Source organism: Ascidiella aspersa, chromosome 2, assembly GCF_963924565.1.
Source record: "Ascidiella aspersa chromosome 2, kaAscAspe10.2, whole genome shotgun sequence".
Lineage (NCBI taxonomy): Eukaryota > Metazoa > Chordata > Ascidiacea > Phlebobranchia > Ascidiidae > Ascidiella > Ascidiella aspersa.
This window is the reverse complement of record NC_139448.1, coordinates 27,223,858-27,246,235: the sequence shown is the minus strand read 5'-3', so window position 1 is coordinate 27,246,235 and position 22,378 is coordinate 27,223,858. Positions and strand designations below refer to the sequence as shown.

General features: G+C 39.3%; 2 protein-coding genes across 2 annotated transcripts; one reads left to right on the top strand and one right to left on the bottom strand.

Annotated features, from left to right (window-relative positions):
- Positions 1 to 241: 241 nt before the first annotated feature.
- On the top strand, positions 242 to 2,389 carry LOC146164620 (homogentisate 1,2-dioxygenase-like). The gene has a single exon (XM_083381597.1). It carries the CDS (start codon positions 282 to 284, stop codon positions 1,596 to 1,598), a length of 1,317 nt encoding a protein of 438 aa, XP_083237723.1. The 5' UTR covers positions 242 to 281; the 3' UTR covers positions 1,599 to 2,389.
- A 78-nt stretch (positions 2,390 to 2,467) lies between these two features.
- Positions 2,468 to 8,741, bottom strand: LOC146164619 (uncharacterized). The gene is made up of 7 exons (XM_083382481.1): positions 8,270 to 8,741; positions 7,595 to 7,696; positions 6,602 to 6,795; positions 5,165 to 5,308; positions 4,651 to 4,848; positions 4,046 to 4,220; positions 2,468 to 3,374 (listed from the first exon to the last, which is right to left on the bottom strand). The coding sequence occupies exons 1-7, from the start codon at positions 8,730 to 8,732 to the stop codon at positions 2,908 to 2,910; spliced, it is 1,743 nt and encodes a 580-aa protein (XP_083238607.1). The 5' UTR covers positions 8,733 to 8,741; the 3' UTR covers positions 2,468 to 2,907.
- Between the last annotated feature and the right edge of the window lie 13,637 nt (positions 8,742 to 22,378).

Below are 22,378 nucleotides of genomic sequence, written 5' to 3'. Positions count from 1 at the left end.
CACTTATTTTCCTATTTATGTGTTATTTGTATAAATTAACCTGTTTTTGACATACTAGTGTGACAAAAGAGCTCTTGGAGCACTGAATGTAATTTCTCTCAAGTCCTAAAATTTGTGCAACAAAATAATTTGGGTGACAAAAAAAATAATTATGTATCAGTCTATTTTATTTTTAAATGGAAAAAGTAGGTTTAGAATGCACAACATCTCAGATAACCTAAATGTTCTTATTTTAAAGATTTTATTTAAAAGACAAATTATTTTAGGCTGGCAAGATCATAATGGGTGAGCCTTTAAAGTACTTGACTGGTTTTGGAAATGAATTTGCTAGTGCTGACCCACGATGTCCCGATGCCCTGCCTGAAGCTCAAAACAGTCCCCAAATCTGTCCTCACAATTTATATGCGGAGCAACTTTCTGGCTCTGCCTTTACTTGCCCCAGGTCGACTAACAAACGTAGCTGGTTATACCGAATACTGCCATCAGCAAAACACAGACCCTTCAAACCATATAAGCAGGTTTGTGTAAAAGGCGGAATCACACACAATTGGGATGAGGTGGAACCAAACCCTAATCAGCTAAGATGGAATCCTTTTCCCATAAGTGATCAAGAGACTGATTTTGTGGATGGTCTGTCAACAATATGTGGTGCTGGAGATGCCAGAGCAAGAAACGGAGTTGTTGTCTATGTGTACACCTGCAACACTGGTATGAAAAACAGAGCATTTTATAGTTCGGATGGTGATTTTCTGGTTGTGCCACAGCAGGGGGAACTGCGTGTTAAGACAGAATTTGGAATTATGACTGTCCAACCAAATGAGATTTGTGTTTTGCAACAAGGTATGAGATTTCAAATTGATGTCAGTGGTCCAAGTCGTGGATTTGTCTTGGAAATATTCGGTGCACACTTTACCTTACCTGATTTGGGACCAATCGGTGGCAATGGACTTGCAAACCCAAGAGACTTTTTGACACCAGTTGCCCGGTATGAGAAAATTGAAGCCAGTTATGAAATAATATCTAAATATCAGGGTAAACTGTTTTTAGCCAGTCAGGATCACTCTCCATTTGATGTTGTCGCTTGGCATGGCAACTATGCTCCTTACAAATACGACCTTGCTAAATTCATGGTTATTAATGCAGTTTTGTATGACCACCCTGATCCATCTATTTTCACAGTGCTGACAGCCCAATCCACCAGACCCGGTGTGGCAATTGCCGATTTTGTCATATTTCCTCCTCGTTGGTCGGTGCACGAACACACCTTTCGACCACCATACTACCACCGTAACTGCATGAGTGAATTCATGGGTGTCATACAAGGGGGTTATGAAGCAAAGGTCGGCAGCAAACCTGGAAGTGCCACTCTGCACAGCATGATGACTCCTCACGGTCCTGACAGCAAGTGCTTTGAGCAAGCAAGTGGGGCTGACTTAAAAGCTGAGTTTATAGGCAAGGGTTCACAAGCGTTCATGTTCGAGTCGTCGCTAAGCATGGCCTTAACCAAGTTCGGTGATGAGACTTGCGAGTGCCTAGATGAGGAATATTTCAAATGTTGGCAAGGTCTGCAGGCAAAATTTGACAAATTGGAAGTTTAAAATATATTCACTTTTGTGACCATTTATTTTCAATGTTTTGTAAGTTTAAGTGAAATTTTTATTTAAAAAATAAAACAATGCAGTGAGCAACATTGAAAATCTTCGCAGCATATTTATGTTGTAGCACAGTGCAAGTAGATCTTGTTCCTTCTAGTCGTAACACATTTTTTTAAGTGTGTGCTGTGCTGTACAGTGTACAATCACGATTATTTGTTACATTATTTGGTGAACAGCCGATGGTATTGTAACCTTGTTTATTGTGTCTGATATCGTGTTTCAATATTGTTTTTAAATATAATATGAAATTGCGTTAATGAAAATGTGTTAAATAAAATATATAAGAGTTCGTCCAACATATTTATGTATACATTTTACCTGTTTTTTGAACTGTTTTTTTAGCAAACTTACAATGCTTTGAATATTTAATCCTACATTGTTTTTATGTGAAAGTTAAATAATTACAATTTTAATTAATTATCATTTTAACCTTTTTTGTTTGTTGCAAAAAAACTAAATGTCAGTTGTGGAATATCCCTATTTGCTCGTTAAGTGGACGCGTTTAAGGTTTTTGTATATTTTGATTTTTATAATGAATTGTACTATAGGTGAAATACTGTTTGTTTGCTCTAAACGAGATTACATTGTATGAAATATGTAAATGTGGTAAATTTACACTGTATACTATACTATAAATATGTGACTGTATTCAACAAATTTCAGTTAAATAATTGTTAAACATACCTAATGTTGTAGTGCCCAAGTGGTCCTATGGAGGACTTATATATTTATTACATTTTTGTGTGTGTCGTTCCAAAAAAAAAACAGTCGCTACAATAAAAAGAAAAGTGTATTTGCAAACATCGGTCGTAACGCAAATAGCGAGCCACGCGTGGTTCTTATTGGCATTTCACCGTCCTTGCAGCAAAGCAACAAGCAAAGCCCTGAAATAGCGTCACACAAGAAAAAACACGTGGCTTTGAAGTGGTATAGGGAAAACGAGTAATTATTGCATATTCGGTAATTTACATTCGCTTAGCGACTCAAGGAAAGCGGGTATTGCTGCATTTCTTGCAACAAACATTGGAAAAAAATAGCAGGCAACCTTAAAAAAAGAAAAGGTGCGTAGTCCTTCTCTGGTTTAAAACGTGTGACAAGAAAAATTGCACAAATTTAGCGCGCGAATGAGACTTTAGCACTGCCGCGCACCGGCAATAATTTCACCTCAAAGCACGGTTTACAGAAGTAAACAAACCAAAAAAATGGTAAAAGGCAAAGATCACAGCAAAATCTTTTAATAGCACAACATAAGTCAGACGCTGGATTGACGAAGGCATCTACGGAATCCCACTGCGAAGCCTTTGGTCAGATTATCCCGGGGGCCGATCGGGTGCCGCAGGACGCCGTTGGTGGCGGGCGCCCGGCTCACCTTGCGAGTCCGGTACACCACGGGAGACGCCACTTCGCTGTTGTCCGACGAATCCACGTCACAATGGGCGGCGGGGGCGCGCGTCGAGCGCTTCTGCGTGTTCTTCCGCGACTTGCACTGCTCGTCGCCGCTCGACTGACTGAAGCCGCTGTCAGAAACGGCGCGGACGACGCCGGGGTAGCACTTTGGCTCCGTGTCCGAGTCGGATCCGGAGCCGCTGGCGTCGTAGTCGCCAGTCTGGTCCTGGTTCGGGCTCATCACGATTTGGTTCAGTTCGTCAGTTGGCAGTTGCTGGCTTGCGGTGGGCGATGTGGAAGACCCGGGTGAATCGCCCTTGTCCAACTCGTCGTCTGAACAGCGGAAAGGAGATTAAACGATTGGTTCAAAATATGTACGGGCTTACATGCTCAACCTGTTTCTCATAGGCGATTGCTAAAATTTAGTTTGTTTAAACTCACATCAACAAGGCACAGCAAATGGAGTCCTATCGTAAGACAATGACTTTAATGTACTTAAGTCACAATTTTCGTTTAATGAAACTTGATTTAGATTTATAGCCTATCGTTTGGAAAGAGTGACTTTACTAGACTTGAGTCTTCGGAAAACTATGACTTATAATTAATTCAGTGAGGCAAATTACATTGTTAATATTAAACTATTGGTTAGGTTGTTACCTCTATTTTATGTATGTAAAGCAGTTTGCTTACTTGGCCTACTGTTTTGCTTTTTGAATGGCCTATACGACGCTGAATTGGATGAGTTTACCAATTTTTATGATTTAACATTTTATTTTGATGGCAAATGATTCGAATTGCCATGACAATGATTTAGATTAAGACAAGTTAATTTTTATATGGTCAGAGTGGGTAATATGTAAATAGTTTGCTCGCAATACAAATGTACTATTCGTAAAACAATAAACATTACATTATCGATAAACACCAGCTGCAAACGTGCATACCATTGCTGGCTTAAGGGCAATAAAACCTACTAAACGACTCCAGTTGCTTAAGGTTCCTACCTTTATACTTTCGGTAGAGCGTTCGTCGTAGTCGAGCACCGGGCTTGAGGAGGGCAACACGCAACGTGTTAAACTTCCTGTGGTTCATGTTGATTTCACGGCACGCCCTCTGCGCCTCGTCTTGACTCTCAAACTCGACCAGGGCGCAGGGATTTTTACCGAGGTCCGGAACCCACTGAAACACGAAAGAGTTGACTGTTCAGGCTTAACGTTCTATTTGTAGCGGTATATTATTTTACACAAATAAAATATTAACGAAAGTCCTGTACGAAGTCTCAACAATTAGCGTGCTTCCCAGCCAGTGCCTTTGTTTGATGTAGGCCTAATAACCAAAGTTTCCAAATAAAGAATTTAGAGCACCAAAATATACCTTTTTAAAGATCGAAGCTTTGGCAAAATATCTTAAAAAAATTTATTATGGGATGTTACAATGGGCACTTATAGCATGGGAATACGGACAAAACAAATCAAAGCGCATTTGATAAAAAAATGTGTGATGGGGACCAACTAAGAAAGTAAAATAAAGAAAGCGGGAAGTGACGCGATAAAATGCAGCATAAATTTCTCTCTTAATGTACGCGACCAAGCCCAAAAATGATTCTTACCGCTGTGTAGTCCTTTAAGTAAGAAGGAAGGGACTTTCCGGGCTTCAGGACTCGCACTTGCGTCAGGTCGCCGAAAGAGCCGAAAAGTGACGTCACACTTTCGATGGTGGGATTGCTGAGGGGAAGGTTGATGGCGATCACGGTGCGGATAAATCGAGGCGCTTCCATATTGTCGGGAAGGGGTTGCACTCGGCGTATCTGCGATAACAATTTTTTTTGTGTGTTAATCCAAACATAATTGTGATGTTATTACTGACGTATAATCTTATAAAATTACTAACGTGTTATCTTATAAACTGTCATGTTACAGCATAAGACGGAATAGTTTAATTTGACATAATTTTATTGATGTTATCTTGATTGGTTAAATGAATCACCCTAATCTTTGTAAATACATTTTTACCTTACCTTTTCATTTTACAAACAGTGGTATATTAATTGCTAGTAAAAATTGTTTTTTGCCTAAATACCAAAAAACATTTTTAATCTTGAATGTTTCTGCCTTACAGCATACCAAAGTTTCATCGTCGTTCATTTCCAGTTTGCGCGATTGTCGTGCGCAGTACGCCACCACGCGGATATCTCGAGTCAGGCTTTTCATCCGCTTGAGCGCGGCAATGCGACGCAGGCTCACATAGCCATTTTCTTCCATGGAAATCTAAAAAACAATGGGTTATAAACTTTTTAACATTGTGCTTTTCGGCTTGTTTTCAACAGTATGAAAAAGGCAACTAAAAATTGAACGGATTTAAATTAAAAAAAATATTTTTTAACAAAACTGTCACCTTAACACCACACATGAAGTTTTCATATAGTTTTATTTAAAGAGAAAGATCAACAACGCTATACGTAATATGTCTGGTTGTAGCACTTTATCGTTATCGATGTTTGCACTGCGCGTCGTCACGGGAGCATTTTTCGTCAACGCGGACAATTTTCGTGTGTGACTGACTTAAAGCCCAATTTCGCTCGCGGAAGTTCATGAATGGCATTTGTGCCGCGCGATTCATTATTCATAAATACCGGCCGAAGACGAACGGAGAGCGACGTCGGTGACGTACTCGTTTCTGTCACGACGCTTTCGCTTTCCAAGCGCCGCGACTTTCGCACAGTTGGACAGTGTTGTAATGACTTAAGACTTAAGTGCACTTAAGTCACTTTTTTCAAAAGACTTGACTTGAATTAAGCCTTTTGGACAAATGACTTGGTTGGAAATAAAGTGCTTTCTCTCAGTATTTTTTTTTTATAAAATTTGGCTATTTGTCCAAATGTTTGCACGTAAAACAAATTGCGTTCTATATGTTGCGTTTTTCCTATTTTTTAGTTCACCTATTGTTCGTAATCGTACTGGTTCAAAATTCTAACAGTTTAACGTTTTATTTTTATGACAAGGACGTGACGTGACTTGAAGTTGACTTGCTCTAATTATGACTTGACTGGGACTTGAGTTGTTATTTAATCAAAAAGACATGACTTGGACTTAAATTATTTTGCAAATGACTTGGCTGAGATCTTATTTCAAAATGACTTGTTGACAACACTGCAGTTGAAACCTGTCTGAGTATTCCAACTGCTTTAGGCGTCGAACTAAATTTTGCTTTTATCGCTTTTAAGTTGCCAAGAACCTGATGGCATGCCGGCCTGCCACTTTTCGCAAAGCGAGACAAAACGGCGACGTTCGAGACACAATCTGAAGGCTCTTCAGCCACATTAAAAGCCTGTAGCGCAGGGGTTCTTAACCTTTTTGTACGTTTTACCCTTTGAGAAAAGATGAATATCAGATTTACACCAATAAATAAAATGGTGCTCATTTATTATAAAAACGTAAGTAACAAGATATATCAGTTATATGAAATGCGACGGCTGCCCTTGCCTTATTGCAACGAGTTGTTCTATGTTTGGTAAAGTAGTAGATAATACACAAGGAAAATTTGTCCCTTTTGAATCGCACCTGTTTCAGGAGATAAGCGTTCTTGGAAAGACAGTCGTCCGAGAAGTAGTACTCGAGTACGTCGGAAATTTTCTGCAGCGTTCGGGGATCGGGGGCCGAGCGCTCTTTCACGCCACCGACTGGCGGCGGAAGCGAACTTCCGGCTGTGACATCACCCGTAGTTGTGGCGGTTTTCTTAATCGGGCTCGGGGTACCTTTGGAAATATAAATAACTAGTTAGGCAAATACACACAAAAAAACATGACTACTAAAAATCTAGTTTTATACCAGCAAATGTTTGCGCCCGGGCACTTTTAACGTAGTTAACTTCAGACGAAAAAATATTTTTAAAATGTTAGGAAAAAACACGACTTTTTTGTCCTAAAGTTGCAATTAACATGAACAGAAATACCTAAAAAAACAAAAACAAACAAAACTTTTTTGTGTTTTGCTTGTGGTGCTCACAATAGCAGCTCTGGGGCCGTTGTCGTTTTCGGCCGTCCTGGCCGCCACCAATTCCACATTTTGGACTTTGAATAGTTATCACTTAATATATTTGATTTGACATAAGATTTCTATCCAGTTAACTTTTGCATAATATGCCCGTTTTGAGCGCCTCTTTGCACTTTCGTTGTGATGTTTTGATTAATCTTAGGACACTACCTATATATAATGCAGAAAATATAATAGTAACAGTGAAATCAAATGGACGTTGTGGGCATGAAACTTAATATTTGCATAGGAGGGCGCAAGTTTCGATAAATTGTGTCAAGCGTGGCGCGGCCAAAAAAGTTTAAGAACCTCCGTTTTAGAGAATGCGCTACGAGGCCTGTTAAGCACCTAAAAAATTGCAATCCATTTAGTATTAGCATTGTTATGATATAACGTATTTTAAAAACTACCAATTCTTTTGTATAAATTCCTCCAACTTAATTTATGCAACTGAATTATTCAAGTAATGGTCCTGAACCAATTTTTTTTAATTTTGCACAACGCCCGAATCTTTCGACTTACTCAGATTTGCGCTGTCATAGCCTTCGGACGACTGACTTCTTCGTCGCGTAGCAACGTTGTTTCCACGCAACATCCGCTCTTGATTCGGGACGGAGTTGGGTCCTGGTCGTTGCGCCGCAGCTGCTAACACATAACAAAAAGCTTACCGAATACTGCTAACAATTCGTTGAAATTTTTAGCTCATTGATTTCCTACAAAATTGCATTTTCGGTGTATTCTGGTAAAACTATTTAACAGAAAGAAACGTGATCATTCAATAAGCCGATAATGCTTTGGTGCGTTGCCACAAAAATCTTATGTAAACCCTATTTTTTTTTTATAAAAACTTCATCATATATATTTTTTGGTGTTTCTAATTGGTTATTTGGTGTTAACCATTGGCTGTTTCAGGTTAAAAGTTTTAAAAAGTGTTGTTTTTTTTTCAGTATGGTATATATATTATGTGTTTAATACCAATTAATTTTTTGCCTTTTGAAGAATTGACGTTCCTGCCCTCCGCTAAATGGCGTTATACTGATTATTTTTAGGTTTTTTTAAGCGAAACTTCTTCTATGTAAAGATCATTATTTTTCAGAATTCGCTTTTTTGTGAATTACATTCACCAAAAAGATTACCGCAAACGAATATTCCATTAAGAGAGCCGCTTATCGACACTTTTTTAACTTCTCGACTTACCGTTTCGCTGTCCGCTCCTTCGGCGCGGAACCAATATAGACCTCGCCGCTTCCACAGGAGGTAGCATCTGATTTACTTCCGCCATCGCTAGGTGGCGTCCTTGCATCTGGTCGGTTACCGCGTAGCACAGCGGGTCGCCGTTCGTCTTGGCAGGTGGCGCGTATGCGGGCATGGGGGGCGGCATAACAGCGGGCTGCATCGTGACGTACTGCTGGGGGTGAATGCCGGGGGCGAAATGAGAAAGCATCGGATTGTTGGGCTGATGCGCCAGCAGGAGATTTTCGCCGACTTTCACGAACACCGGGAACTGGGCCTGCTGGCCCATGTCGGGTACAATTGCCGGGGAAATCCCGTAGTCGACAGCGGTGGGGTAGGGTGTCATCATTGCCGGGGGCAGTCCCGTGACATAATGCTCTTGAGGGGGCACATTGCAGAAAAAGTGCTGCGGGTAGGCAGTGTGCATTGCTTAATGATTAAGGTCGCCTGTTGGAAAGACATCGAAGGGTAAACGATTAATAATTAAAGCATCTGACGACATGGGAATAATTTAAAAGGCCCTTAAATAAGATAAGCCCGTGCCTGGCGTCGATTACTGACGTATGGGGCCAAAATGGTCGTAAATTATATTGCCCGACTGCATAGCTGACATTCCAAAATAATTCCTTTTACATTTTGCTTCAAATTTGGTTCATATCGCCTTCATTTGCCATATTTGTTTCAATTTTTAAATTCTGCTTCGAGGTTTTCAAGCTGTCACTGCTGCGCCGTAAAATAATCTAAAGTCGCACGTCTCACGAACACACTGTTGGAACGCACAAATGCACTCTGGTCGTCGCTCCTACGTCTCACAATAACTTCAATACATTGTCGCAGCGGGTCGCAACTACAACAAAATGTCAGGGAGGTATGGAGTTCTCAGTAGGCCAAAACCCAGGAAACGAACACTCGTTCTGAAGTACTTCCGGGTTGTAGCCAGCATTCCTACCTTCTACCAGCGACAAATCATCCTGGACTCGATCGGTTGAACTTAAATCGCATTGCTCCTAACCATTACGAGTATTACTTTGGATACAGGCAAGGAAATAGACAAACGAATAGCAACATGGCAAAGTGACTCAATATACGTGACGTGCGTTGTGATGAGTTTATTCAGCAGCCTGATTTTTCAAACTATGGAAAAAAATCTCGAGAAACCAATTCACGTCACGACAATACTTTACTGATCTATCTTTCTCGCACAGGTATTGAAAATCTCGGTCTGTACTGTTGCCTATCCAATAAACTTACTTATAGTTACATTAACTGTAGCGGTAAAGTGGCAAGTAGCATGAAGCACTGGCAACACGTGGCTCGCTATACGCAGTTACTTCCCTTTTAAGAAAGACTTGTCGATATAAACAATGCTCGATCACGGTAAACGTTACTTCCGCCTTGCCAGCGTCAACACTTCAATATTTTACATTGTCGAAGTCTAGCGTTGGGCGTTTGACAAAGTTGTGTTTACTCATTTCACGACAATATGGTTTTGGGCCTACGAACCACCTTAACATAAGCCCAAGTTTTATCAATTAGGGTTTTGAAGCAAAGATGTCCCCATACTCGTTCAACGCGTTTCTTGTAGTGAAAACAATCACATGACGTTTTATCCGGCCAGGTGGCCTTGCATCACATGGAGTTTATTCTATGACTACGCTGCTGTACATTGAAAATAATAAATCACCACCGCGTTCAATACGACAAACGATTTTAACTAATTTGACATTTTTTACAACTAATTCAGTAAGCTACTGCGCTTTTATTTCAAGGAAATATTTTTGTTCTTCCATTTTAACGCGTTTTTAAAAATTCATTGCTTTATAGAAACCCTTATCTATTGTTTCCTTATAGATATTTCCCAACGGCCTGAAAGTTAAATATTTTATTTTTTTGCAAACACATGACATCTCCCATTTTTTTCGCAGATTTCTGAACGTCAAGTAATACTCGCGTCCGCTTATAAAGCTCCTAGAACACTTAAATCGCAGAATGCGGTTTCTAAAAAGATTTGTCGCTTTTACCATGTCACGTTTTGTACACCTGAAAAAGACGAACAGCACTTTGTTTTAACACCTATATAGCACTTAAAAACTCCACTTCAATCGTAAAACACGTTGCATACGGTCGCAGCTCGCAAAAATGTCCCATTACAATCAACAGAAATATATAGGAAGGGGAAAGCAGGAGCTTCCTTTCAGTAAAATGTTTACATTTTATTGCGAATTAAAGCGAAATCCATTTACTTTTTAACCCTTGTCGTGTCCTGACATTTCGATTTGGTTCAGGTTTACCAACGTTAGGAAAGCATATAATATTGCCTAAAAAATCAGATTGCGCATTTTTCGGTAAAACCATTACCGAGTCTATAACACAAAGTTTAGTAAATCCAACCGAATACCTAATGGATGAAATTGCAATATGCCAAAATCTAACATTAAGTTTAATTCTAGCTAAACGCTTGGTAAAACATAAAGCGCTGTTGCAAAGCACTGCGTAAATTAGCAAAAATATGCGGAACAGCATAACAACGATCGAAACCAACGATAATTTATCTCCATCCTACTCTGATGAATACTTGTTCTTATAGTAGCCGCTTATCTGTATATATAACCAGCAAGCGTATTTTGTTGTATGCACAAGTCATTAGAACCTGATCGTTTATCACAAGTCGAAAATAGCTCGTCTATATAGATTCGAAAACCGCTGATGTGAGTCTGGTCGAAGAAGAGCGGCACCGTTTCCTCCAAACTTCTGGAAAATTCCAAGACGCCGAGGCGTACCCAAGCTATAGGGACAAGACGCGCGCGCCACGCGGCCTTCAATAATTGATAAACTCGCAGTCAATAAATCGGCGGCGCGCGATCTTTCGGCCGTAATTAGGAAGCGAGTGACTTGTCCTCGCGGCGCCTCCTTTGCGCGCCAGAAACTGGAACGCTTTAGAATCGACTTCGTCGCGGACTGTGTACGATTCGAAGCAGGCAGGGCCTAAATCGCGACGAAACAACACCATTTGAGCGCGAATCCCTTCCTTGTCGCCCGTTGTTGGAAATAGGGTAATTTTGCTACGCTTTCCAAGCCGACCTATCAATAATGCACGACCCGGGGTATTGTGATGCCCGAATTCCGGCGCGAAATTGCTACAATCGTTGGTTGGCAACGAGGCGCTGAACATCAATAAAATACGAAACTTATACAAAAATGTTTTTGTAAATATCCGTTTCTGTCTAATTCTAAATAGAGGAATCAGGTGGCACTGTATAAAGACAAATTGTATTGATCGACAAGCTTTCGCACATTTTATCGACAAGCTTTCGCACAACCGTGCTTCATCAGGTCAAAGTATAAATGCCTACCACCTGATTCCACCATTTACAAAAATATATGTTTCATTGTTACCAGTATGTCGACCGCGTATGAAATCCATTGAACCTTTCAAAGGACAGCGCACTACAGTTTGTTTTTGTTTTATTGTTTGAAACACTTTTTAGAGCAATATAACATACATCAACCTAATTGTTAACGCGTCAGCATTCGACGCAATGGTCGATACCTGCTCTAAATAAGTGTTTACCAGGGCTCGTTAACGTTTTTGGCTGATTGAGCCATAAAACGTAAATACTTTGCATTTTATTTTCCACGAAAGTCAAATATTTTTAATCTAGTTTAGGTGGTAAAGCAATCTAGTTTAGGTGGTGATTTATAAGGGCCGTTATGTAGGCCTACCTTTGTTATGTTGTTCATATTTAAAATACATAAAAACATTTGCTAAGTTAAAGAAACGTTTACTGGATGGTGTTATGATTAGGATTACACAGGGCCTTTTGGTTAAACATATTTCGTCAAAGCGGGCTAAGACGAACAACGGCAAACAAAATTTTGACGTGACGTGGTTCAAAAGGCAGAATAAATAGTTAGGTTTGGGGCCCTGGCCTCGTACATTTGCTTCTACAATATCGACTGTATACGGCAATATTTGTAAACAAATCGAAAAAGCGAAAAGTTCTGTTAAACCACTTAAAAAAGGCCAAATAACGTACACACAATTGTAAATTCGGCACAATTCTAAGTTCGGATTGTTAATAAAAAAACACAGACAAAGCTTTATCTGTAACTCTGAAAAAAAAAAAAGTTACTAGCAAGAGCTTTACACTAGTTTGCTGCAATTAAAATAAATCCGCTTGAGTTAAAAAAACGGTTAGTTTTATGAGCCATATGGTTGAACTTCTGCAAGACTTGTAACGACCAGGTCCTTTAACCCCCTGGGATTCAATCTGACATAGTGCATGAATCACTACGAAAGAACGCCAAACACTATAAACTTTGGCACATTTCACTTGACTTTTATTTTTTAATGCGAACGACAGCAGTTGCCGCCTGTTGTCGCAACGTAACAAAGCATACTGATTCAACTGAATTAACAATGGTCACTGAAAAAATCTCCATAAATAATTCAAGTTATTGCGGCAGAAAGAACGTTCCGTCTGCCAAATCAAGTTCAGCCAGGCGTGAGAGAAACAACAGGCATATTTGGGATGTCTGCCTTTCTATTTATCAGATAAAATAAGGTAGTAATGAGGCCTTGGTACTTCGCTGCCTTAACCTGGGTCCTCTGCCGGCTACCGTTTAGTTATTCGAGCAACAGCCCAAACTTTGGCTAATTAATCACCAAATCAGTCCGGGTGACTACTGTTATCGCGGCACAACTAAAAAAGCAAACACCGCCCAAGAATAAAACAAACACCGCATTGGATGTTAGTTTGTTTACTGACCGCTCAACTTGCATTTTCGTAAGAGCTTGCTTCGGGTGGTAATACTTGTTATTTTAAATTTAGCGCCGTTACAGATATACATTAATTAAAATCCATACATATATATCAATAGTTTTCTTAAATGACATGATTTGTGCAACTAAAAGTGACGTATTTTCTATATTAGTAAGCAAAATAATTTTATCCACTCTTCTCGAGATACCACTAAGAGGTTATTAATAATCTACCAGCCAATGGCTATGGTTATAACAGGTCTGCATTTTATCTCCGTTTAAGATTTCATAGCATTCCTAAAAACAGTTGTTGTATAAGTAATACCACCAACGTGTGCCTACTCATTATTATTTATAGTCATAACTCATAACCTGTCGATAAGAGCGTTGTATAAAACATAGGTCCTCAGTAAATATTCCATCAGACTTGCAATCGACGTTTTTGCTTAAACGAGTGCTCATGGAGGTTCCAAAAATAAAAAAAATCTATTAGGAGCTACTGGGTACAGACATTTGGAAACATAGTAAAGTTTAGTCGATTTACTACGGCAAAACATGTGACTCACTGCGGCGGACAGGTTATCTTACGCTTCTCTTCTGTTTGATACTTGTTTCAGACAAAACTCAAACTTTTAGTTCATTTTTCTTTGAAAAGGGCTAACCGTTACAGAAGCTATGTGGCAAGTTCAAAACAGCAAAATAAAGCCATATTCTACTTGAGGTGATAGTAAAAACAAAATATTAAACAATAACCCTTATTTTTGTAGCCAAATCTCTTCGTTGGGCTAAAAGGTTAAACACTTTCTATCCAAGCTACTTGTACCATTACCATCTTGATGATTCCGCGGTCCGTTTTGTGGCTCAACAATCATGTCGTTAAAACCGGTGACCGTCGTTAAGCCTAAGCGTCTACCCACACTAATACTTTCTGTACAGCTGCCTTGAATATATGCAATCAATTTAAATGTGGTCCAAAATAGCAACGTATGAATAGTGTAAACGAGGTTAAGTTAATTGCCAAGTATAGTCAGAGGTGCTCATAACCAGAGTAGGTTAATAGCTGAATGTAACTTACCGCCAAAGTATTAAGAACAACTTTATAATATGACGAGTGGATAAACAACCTTATATGAATAACCCAGCAATAAACTATTAATCAACTGGTTAGGCACCAAGGCGAGGGCCGTATAACACCTGACCCAGGCAATACGACAATCCGATGATCTGCTATAAACATCTTTCTATGACGTCGAATATCACTTTGCTGCACACGGCAGAGTAAACGCTGATAATACTGCCCCTACAAATAGGAGGCCTTAACTTGTGTCAGCTGCTTTGGGCCACCTAACAAAGTGGTAACAATGATCTAACCAAGTCCGTGTTTAAGCCGCAGCGACTGCAATTAGTTCTGTTTGTGTACCACAAAGCTGCTCCTTCTAGATTAGCCGGCAAGCCTCGTTCTAATACCGCAGAAACAATACGTGTGTATACGTAGCATAGTCGTTTATATTACAGATCAAGCATCGGAAAAGCGCGCCATTTCCTGTTCGGCTAATGGTACCGCGCGAGAAACAATGAGACTCGATCCATAAGCAAGACAATATTTTGACCAGGACAAATCATAATGCGGTTAAAGCTCGGTAACTAGGGGTGTCGAGGTGACGCCGCGCAGAAAACTACTGCTATGGTTAGATCGACCTGTTCGTGCCCTGTATTGACAAAATATATATTCGATCGTTATCCTTGGCCAACCAGGGTTTCCCTTGCATATATTTTGAGACAATTGCGCCGCGAAACGTAATGGCAAGGCGTCACTCTATTTTGATGATGTTTATCATTACTCGCAAACGACAATAACAAACACACATATAGCAGCTAAACTGACATCGCTTTGTAACTATAACCAAAAATTGAAACCGTTTCGGCGATACGATGCAAGTACAGCAAGTACACGTCCCAAACGAAACTTTTATTATTGCCTTTGTTATAAAAACCTAATATGTTACGAACGGTGAGTAAATGTATGTATGCGTATCGCGGCCGTTCGCTTTTGTTGCCGTTAAACTAACATAAATTTCGCTAAACGACAGGTTGAGGGATGTTTGTTTTCAACAGGACACAGGAGTGAATCTTGAGTTTCGCAAACACTGAATCGTTTAGGAATTTAGGAGAGGGAAAAACTTCGATGTCAAGTTAAGTGAGGTTTGCGATACCAGCACATAAGCACAGCCATTACTGTAACAGCTCGAATGAACTGAAAGCAGTTGTGTTTCCCTCGTTCGTTGAAAGATGGCGCGATTTATCTGACATTTATAGACATCGATTGAAATCAGGTTGGGCAATTTCTAGTCGGTCGTATCTTGGCGCACCACTTAGGCGCTTTCGCCTAATCAATATCTTTTGTTGTTTATTGGTCCGTTACAAAATAAATGTTTGCTTTACCCTCAAGTGTATACAGTTGTATAGAGTAAGCCTGGTACATAAAAGTATATTGTCATACCTTTACAATTAAAAACATATTTTAAATCCTATAAGAAGAAGGTGCACAGAATGTCATGTGAAACTTCTTAAAATTACCCCGGGAAAAGCAAAAATTCTTTACAACTTCTTTATAAACCTCATGCAGAATATTTATCTAACATGCGATGGCTCTCTCTTTTAGTGGGCTACAATTTTTTGGTACATAAACGCAAAATTTATCATCGTTGGAATTGACCAACAATAAATCAACCGCATTTGATACCTTGATGTTTATGATGCAGAAGGCTTCATACAGATTTTTCACACTCTTGGGGAATTAAGCAAATCAAACTGACTCCTTACAGCTAGTTTAAGGCTTGCTAATCTCTGTCTAACTTCCTACATGCCATGAATGCTAATTATACTTGACACAAGGTCTGTCATTAGAATTCAAAACTGTTAAACGAAAGTCAAATTTAAATTTAATTTTGTTAACGAAAGTCGATTTAAATTTTAATTTTGTTAAGTATTGCCTTGTAACTTAACAAACACTTGGTTAAATCAAAACGACAGCACAAGGTTTATGATACGTTACAAGTCGGCTTGCAAATAGGAAATACCTTTTAACGCTCTGCAGTCCGTGTCGTTAACAATTTAATTACGGCTAACCGATAACGTCCTGGTTTCTTTGCAATGTGTTGATGACTGGTTTACTTTTACGAGCCAGTCTGTTCGCAATTGATACAAATCCCAGCGTTGTTTTTATTGATGTTTTACCTTTAGTGTTATAAAACCCAGCGGTCCCTTCAACAATTGAACGCAACACAATACAGATACAGACTCGACATATGACGTATGACCGTCAATCCCGCCATGTCCAGAATGCGGTCTGGCAATATCAGCTGTTTGGCAAAACAATAGACGGGCAGTCGGGCACGGTTCAGACTCGATATTCCTAACATATCGATTTTATGAGCTTAAAAAAGTCATAACCATATGAACCTATTACATCCGGAGCCGAACACGTTTCAAAATCGTGTAAAATCGCTTTACCACGTGTCGATAAACTCACATGATGTACAGATTCCGCTGGACTGGATTGGCACGATTTGCTCACATTGAAATTAGCCAATAACTCCCGATAACATGCGAACCCAGACATCCTCTATAGCTGTTTGCACGATTTGGGAGTTGCCGCCGAAACAACTGATTTCGAACGCGACGGTTATATGTAAAACTTGGAAAGACTGCATAGATTTCTGCGTTGTTTTAAAGTTTTAGTCGACCAATTACGCCTTTAAGTTACTGGTAACGTTACACGACATCAAAATCTAACTATCCGTGACCAAAACATGTCCCGCCTTGATTTAACTTAGAGTTCTTTCAGAGGTATATACCAAACCAAGCTTATCACTAACCCGTGCCGCGTGCCCGTTTCAATTGTATTGAAATTGTACAGACCCAGTTCATTGGCATGTGACACTACAGCCCTTTCACAGGCACAATGGACCAGAGAAAAACATTACTTGGTGTTAAATTACAAGCCAAACACGGATCTGATAGTTTATAGTTCAATTTAAAATTTCCTAGGCAGTAAAAACCAACGTTTTTAAAACTCCGATGCTAAAAGCACTGCGAAGTTTCAGAAGATACACTTCTCATATAAGGGTAAACCCGTTTTTAACAGTTTCGCACAAAGATTTTTAATATCTTACAAACCATTCATTCGCGTTGTATAACCCGGATATGGATTCGATGCGATATGGGGGATTTTCCAGAGTTTCAAAATAAATGTGTTAGCGCTATAAAACGTTTTCCTGAATGTGTTATTCTGTGCTGCAAACCTAACGATATTTGTAGCAAGTTAGGGTTCGCCACTTTAAACTTATTTGTTGCTGTATATCCTTGTAATGTAGCACATACGAAATGCTTACCAAACGCTATCATACGTTACTAAACATCACATTTCAAAATATCATATTTGGAATATCTCCGCCTAATTTACATTTTTAATTAACCACTAAAACCATCTTCGACATACTTCAAACGAAGTCTAAACGCTAATATTTTTATTTGGCTTGTTTAGGTACCAGCATAAACTATATGACTGTCTGGCAAATTTTCAGCCTATTTTCAACCTACACTTTCAACCTACTTTGCAATTAGGAGATAATTACAGCCAAACTCGATTCCTCGGCTAAGTCTAACCTACAATTACAACACTGACGTAAAAGTCAGATATAGATATGTCCGAGTTAAAATATTCAGTTGGGTTTCACAGATGTGCATAGGTTTCACTGAGATTTGTTAAGCGACGAGAAAATAATTTAGGAAAACTCTCACGACTCAATAAAAACTCTCACGACTAAATATTAAAAAAACAAGTAGTGGTTAAACCGCGTTATGCGCCTTGACACAACACCCCTTAGCAAGCGCCAAACGTCATTGAATAACGTACGATTGTCTTTATACAGTTTATTTCGCTGTGGGCTGCGTGCGTGTCTCATTGCGTAATGACATACTACGTTGGCCTAAAACCACAGTTTGAGGTACTATATTTTACCTACCAATTGAAAGAGTTATCGGCCTTTATTCTATATGTAACTATATTAATTTACACTTACACAGAAATGGTACACTATAATACGCGGTGGTGATCAACAATCAACAGCTTAATCGCTTCATACGTTTTTAACCACGCAAAATAGGGGCATTGTCCGAATGCGCATAATAAATCGCGCTTATTGCAAAAAACTGCATAATTATTATTGTTACAAGTAAATACCCTATTCAACCTGGGCAATGCCGGGTATTTCGTCCAGTGTAACTATATTGAAAAGACAAAGATTGACGAAGTATTTTTCGTTTATTTTCCTTAGCATCCGATTGCTAACACATGAGCGGGAACCTTAGTTCCACCGTAAGGTGAAAGCGTGTGATTCAAAAGTCAAATGAGTTTGATTTTTAGGAGTAAAACAGTCCACCCACGCAGTGTAAGCTATACCGAACACGCCATAAGCCTAAAAACTCGTGTATCGCAATCACTACGACATCAGTACATATCACAAGGCTTAATTTCAAACTGCCACAAGAACAAAAGTACAGTTTCGCTTTTATTTGACCCTTGATATCTAATTCGCGTTGAAATTGAATTTAGAATAGTTTAGCCTTCTTGAGATGTCACCTCGACAGCTGGACCAAAACTAAACAAGATCTAGCATCGATTTTAGTCGTTTTCTTTGCAGAAAGGCGTGATTCCCGTTTGTTTTATCGATTTCTCGTTCCCTTATGGTCGACCTCTTGCATACGTAGTCTCGCCAACTAAATCGACCTATTGGATGGACAGGACAAAGAACGAGTCATTTATTCACGATCAACACAACGTTTGTGCTGCCGTTGTGGTAAAATCGTTATTCAAAAGTGGTGCTATCTAATCATCTAGGCTTAACTTAAAAAATTCAACACACCTAATACTGAAGTATTAAACGGAAAATTATTTTAAACAAACTTTTAAATTAAACCTTTAACTTTCACCATTGCTTCGTATAGTCTTGTGCCTCCAATCCAAAGAAAAATTAAAATAAACCCGTTTATGAAGCAGCATACGGAAGATAAAAACGTCGAATGGACCTAAAGGAAAAGGTTCGCCACCCACCCCGTATCTACAGGCAGTTATTTGCGACCAAAATGTGGGCGAAGGTTCCTGTGCTGGGTAGCTCCGCCTAGCGGGCGTAAATCCTCTTCAGCGTATCTCTAAAGTGGCGGGTACGCTTCCAATACTGCTTTTAACCAATGACTATATATCCTAGATTGCATCACAGCCTTTAATAAGATATTATTCATTTTCTGTCTTACGATTTAGTAATTGATTTACTAAGTTTAAATTGGAAATGAAAGCTTAGCAAAAACAATAATTGGTTTATTCTAATATCGTGCATAATAAATCGTCATACATATTTATTCTGGTTGTAAAATGCTTAAAGCGAAACGGCGTGACGAACGTAAAAAAGTAATCTGTTACTTATTGAAATTTGATATGCATTTGATAAACATAATTGGTTAAACGAATTTTCCTCACAAAGCTAACTCTTAACTTTCCTCTAAAAACCTGATTGCCTCCCTGTACAAAAATACAACACTGTAATGGCCGAACAAACGTTGCATTGAAAATGAGTCAAACACAACACGCCCTGGCTTTTACAAATAAAAGTCCAAACTAAACTTCTGACAGTTGAAGCAAAACTATTCTGATTTTTTCCAAACTTGCACAACGGTTTCATCCAGTCGAAATGCCAACGGGAAGGCCGGTCGGGGAAATTCGGTAAAACGACACCGCCTTCCTCCAACGCAAGAGAGACGTCCGCCGCGCCAAACTGAACAATGCTCTGAATGGAACTCGCGCGCCGCAGTCGCAATGAAAACATTCTAACTGGGGTTTCTATCTCTCGCGGCGCGCGGCCTTCTATTCCGCCTAATGACTTTCGCCACCGCCAGACGACCGGCTCGGTTTGGCTTTCTAATCGCGGCGCGGCGATTAAACGTCGATATCGCTTGCATCGCGCTTTGCACGGGCGCCGCGCGTGAGAAAAGTTCGTTGAACCACGTTTACGAGCAGGTTATACGGTCGTCAATGTTTCCGTTATCCGACGCATCAAAAAGATGCGGCACGACGGTTTGGCCAAGACGTACTCTTGTTTGTCTGCAACGTCACCTATTGACGAGTCGGCTACGTCCTTGTTTAGCGCGCTGTGCTGTCAATTTTACTGTTCAAAAACGAGTTTTTGCCGAGTTAATTTCAACGAACTACCACTAATTGGCTGATACGTATTTGTTTTTTCCCATGCGCAATGAAGTTTAAACACAGTACGAGTTGTGCGTCCTTGCGATGAAAAAGGGGATTTTCCCTGCTGCCGAAAAACGTAACTTAACCATTAACGTTTCATGTATGGTTGTTAATGCTATACCTAATGTTTATTTCGTAACCTGTAACGGATCGCATTGCACATAGAACTCACGTTACTAAAATAATGCTATTTATGTTTTTCTACAAAATGGAGTTTTCAGTGCAATACACCTCCACAAGATGTTCTTTCTATAACTTTTCCAAAGTAGACGGAGACGTTATTGTCTCATACCATCAACTGACCTTCACGTCTAATTATAATATGACGTTAAAACAAAAATCGAAACAATGCAGTCATGCTTTACCGTGGCCTCACATCAGGATATCGAATTCAGTTTGCTGACATTGGGAACTTCTAATGCAACAATCACCGTTCTGCAGTCAATAATAATCCCCTTTTCACAACATTCGGCATATGTCAAACCGGTAAATCGACGGCGAGCGCTCTTTTTCCTGGCTGCGTTTCGATTGAACGCCGCGTTCTAATATCGCGAGTCGTTAGAAAGCACTCTGCGGCACCGGTAATACCTTGGAGTATCTTTTAATTGCGGTCAGTCGGATTAAAGTCGTCTGGTCAATTGTGGAGCGAATGTATTTTCCTGAACGACGCGCTAGAGCGAACAGGTTGAAAGTCGTAAATGAGGCTTTTCTGATATGTCTCGAGGGCCCGATGTCATATTACACGCATAAAACGCAATATGCTTAATCGTCATACATAAGAAATTGTAAGCTTTGTCGCAAACCAGTATTTCTTATCCCGCAGTTATTCAATTAAAATAACAAAATTGAATAAAACTAAAAAATAGACAGAAAAACACGAGTAAATGACGAGATCACACGTTTGTATAAAAAAATTGCCTGCGGGTACATCATTAATTTCTGTAAAAGTAAACCACATAGGGCAATGCTAACAAAGGAAATAAATAAATTATTTGAGCAGTATCATTAGACAGAATCCTACTGTTAAATGTTCCGGATAACTTAAAGATAACACCTATCGGGGAAAACAAGTCACGAAGTCTTCTGTTTCTAATTGCAAAAATAACATATTCCAATGCTGTAACGAACATAGAAGACTTCTCACAGGCTGATCTATTATTTTTAAATTCTCGTATTACATAAACACCTAGGCCTAAGGGACTTGCTGCGTTTTTTGTAAATCGCTGACAGGTGACCGTATCGACTGACCGTTTTGTCAAGGGTGGCAAAGTAATAGGAAAATATACCTGTAGGCCTATAAAGTTGTACAGCCAAGAGTAAGAAATGTAGTGTGAGACTATACAAACATGAAAAAATAACTTATTTGTTAAAATGGTTCAGTTGGTTTGAGTTTAACTTACCTTTTATGCTTCCCAGGAAAAATTTCTAGTATGCATGTTAGTTGGAAATTAAATATGTATGCTATCTATATTCAGCATTGTTAATATTGCAGGCGGTATATTAAGCTTGTAGGCCAAGTCACGATTTGGCCATTATTATGGTGTCATTAAAATTCCAAAGCTTGCAAACCCAGCTTAACGGTCGAAACATGGATTTCGTCGAGATTCTCCTGATTAATAATTTAAACACCATTCGGGTTGCTACAGTATTTTTACAGACAACTGATACCTACGATGTTTGCTAAGCTCGAAAGGATCTTGGGTAAGCTTATCAGATACGCAAAATCCGGAAACTTACGTTTAAAATATTTTGTTTACAATAGTTGTGTGATGGTTGATAGGTAATTGAAACTCACATTAAATTTAAATTGAACTTCATTCAATATGAAACATAAAAAAACAATTCCCAACTAAATTAGCACAGTATGAATTATTGTCAGGACTTTGCAATCTCGTGTAGGTGTTCTGTGCGATACACTGCGATAATAAACAATTTGCGGTTCATATGCGTTCATCATATGTTACGAACTTAAGTAAGCATTAATTTTGAAAGCCCGTTACATTTTGCA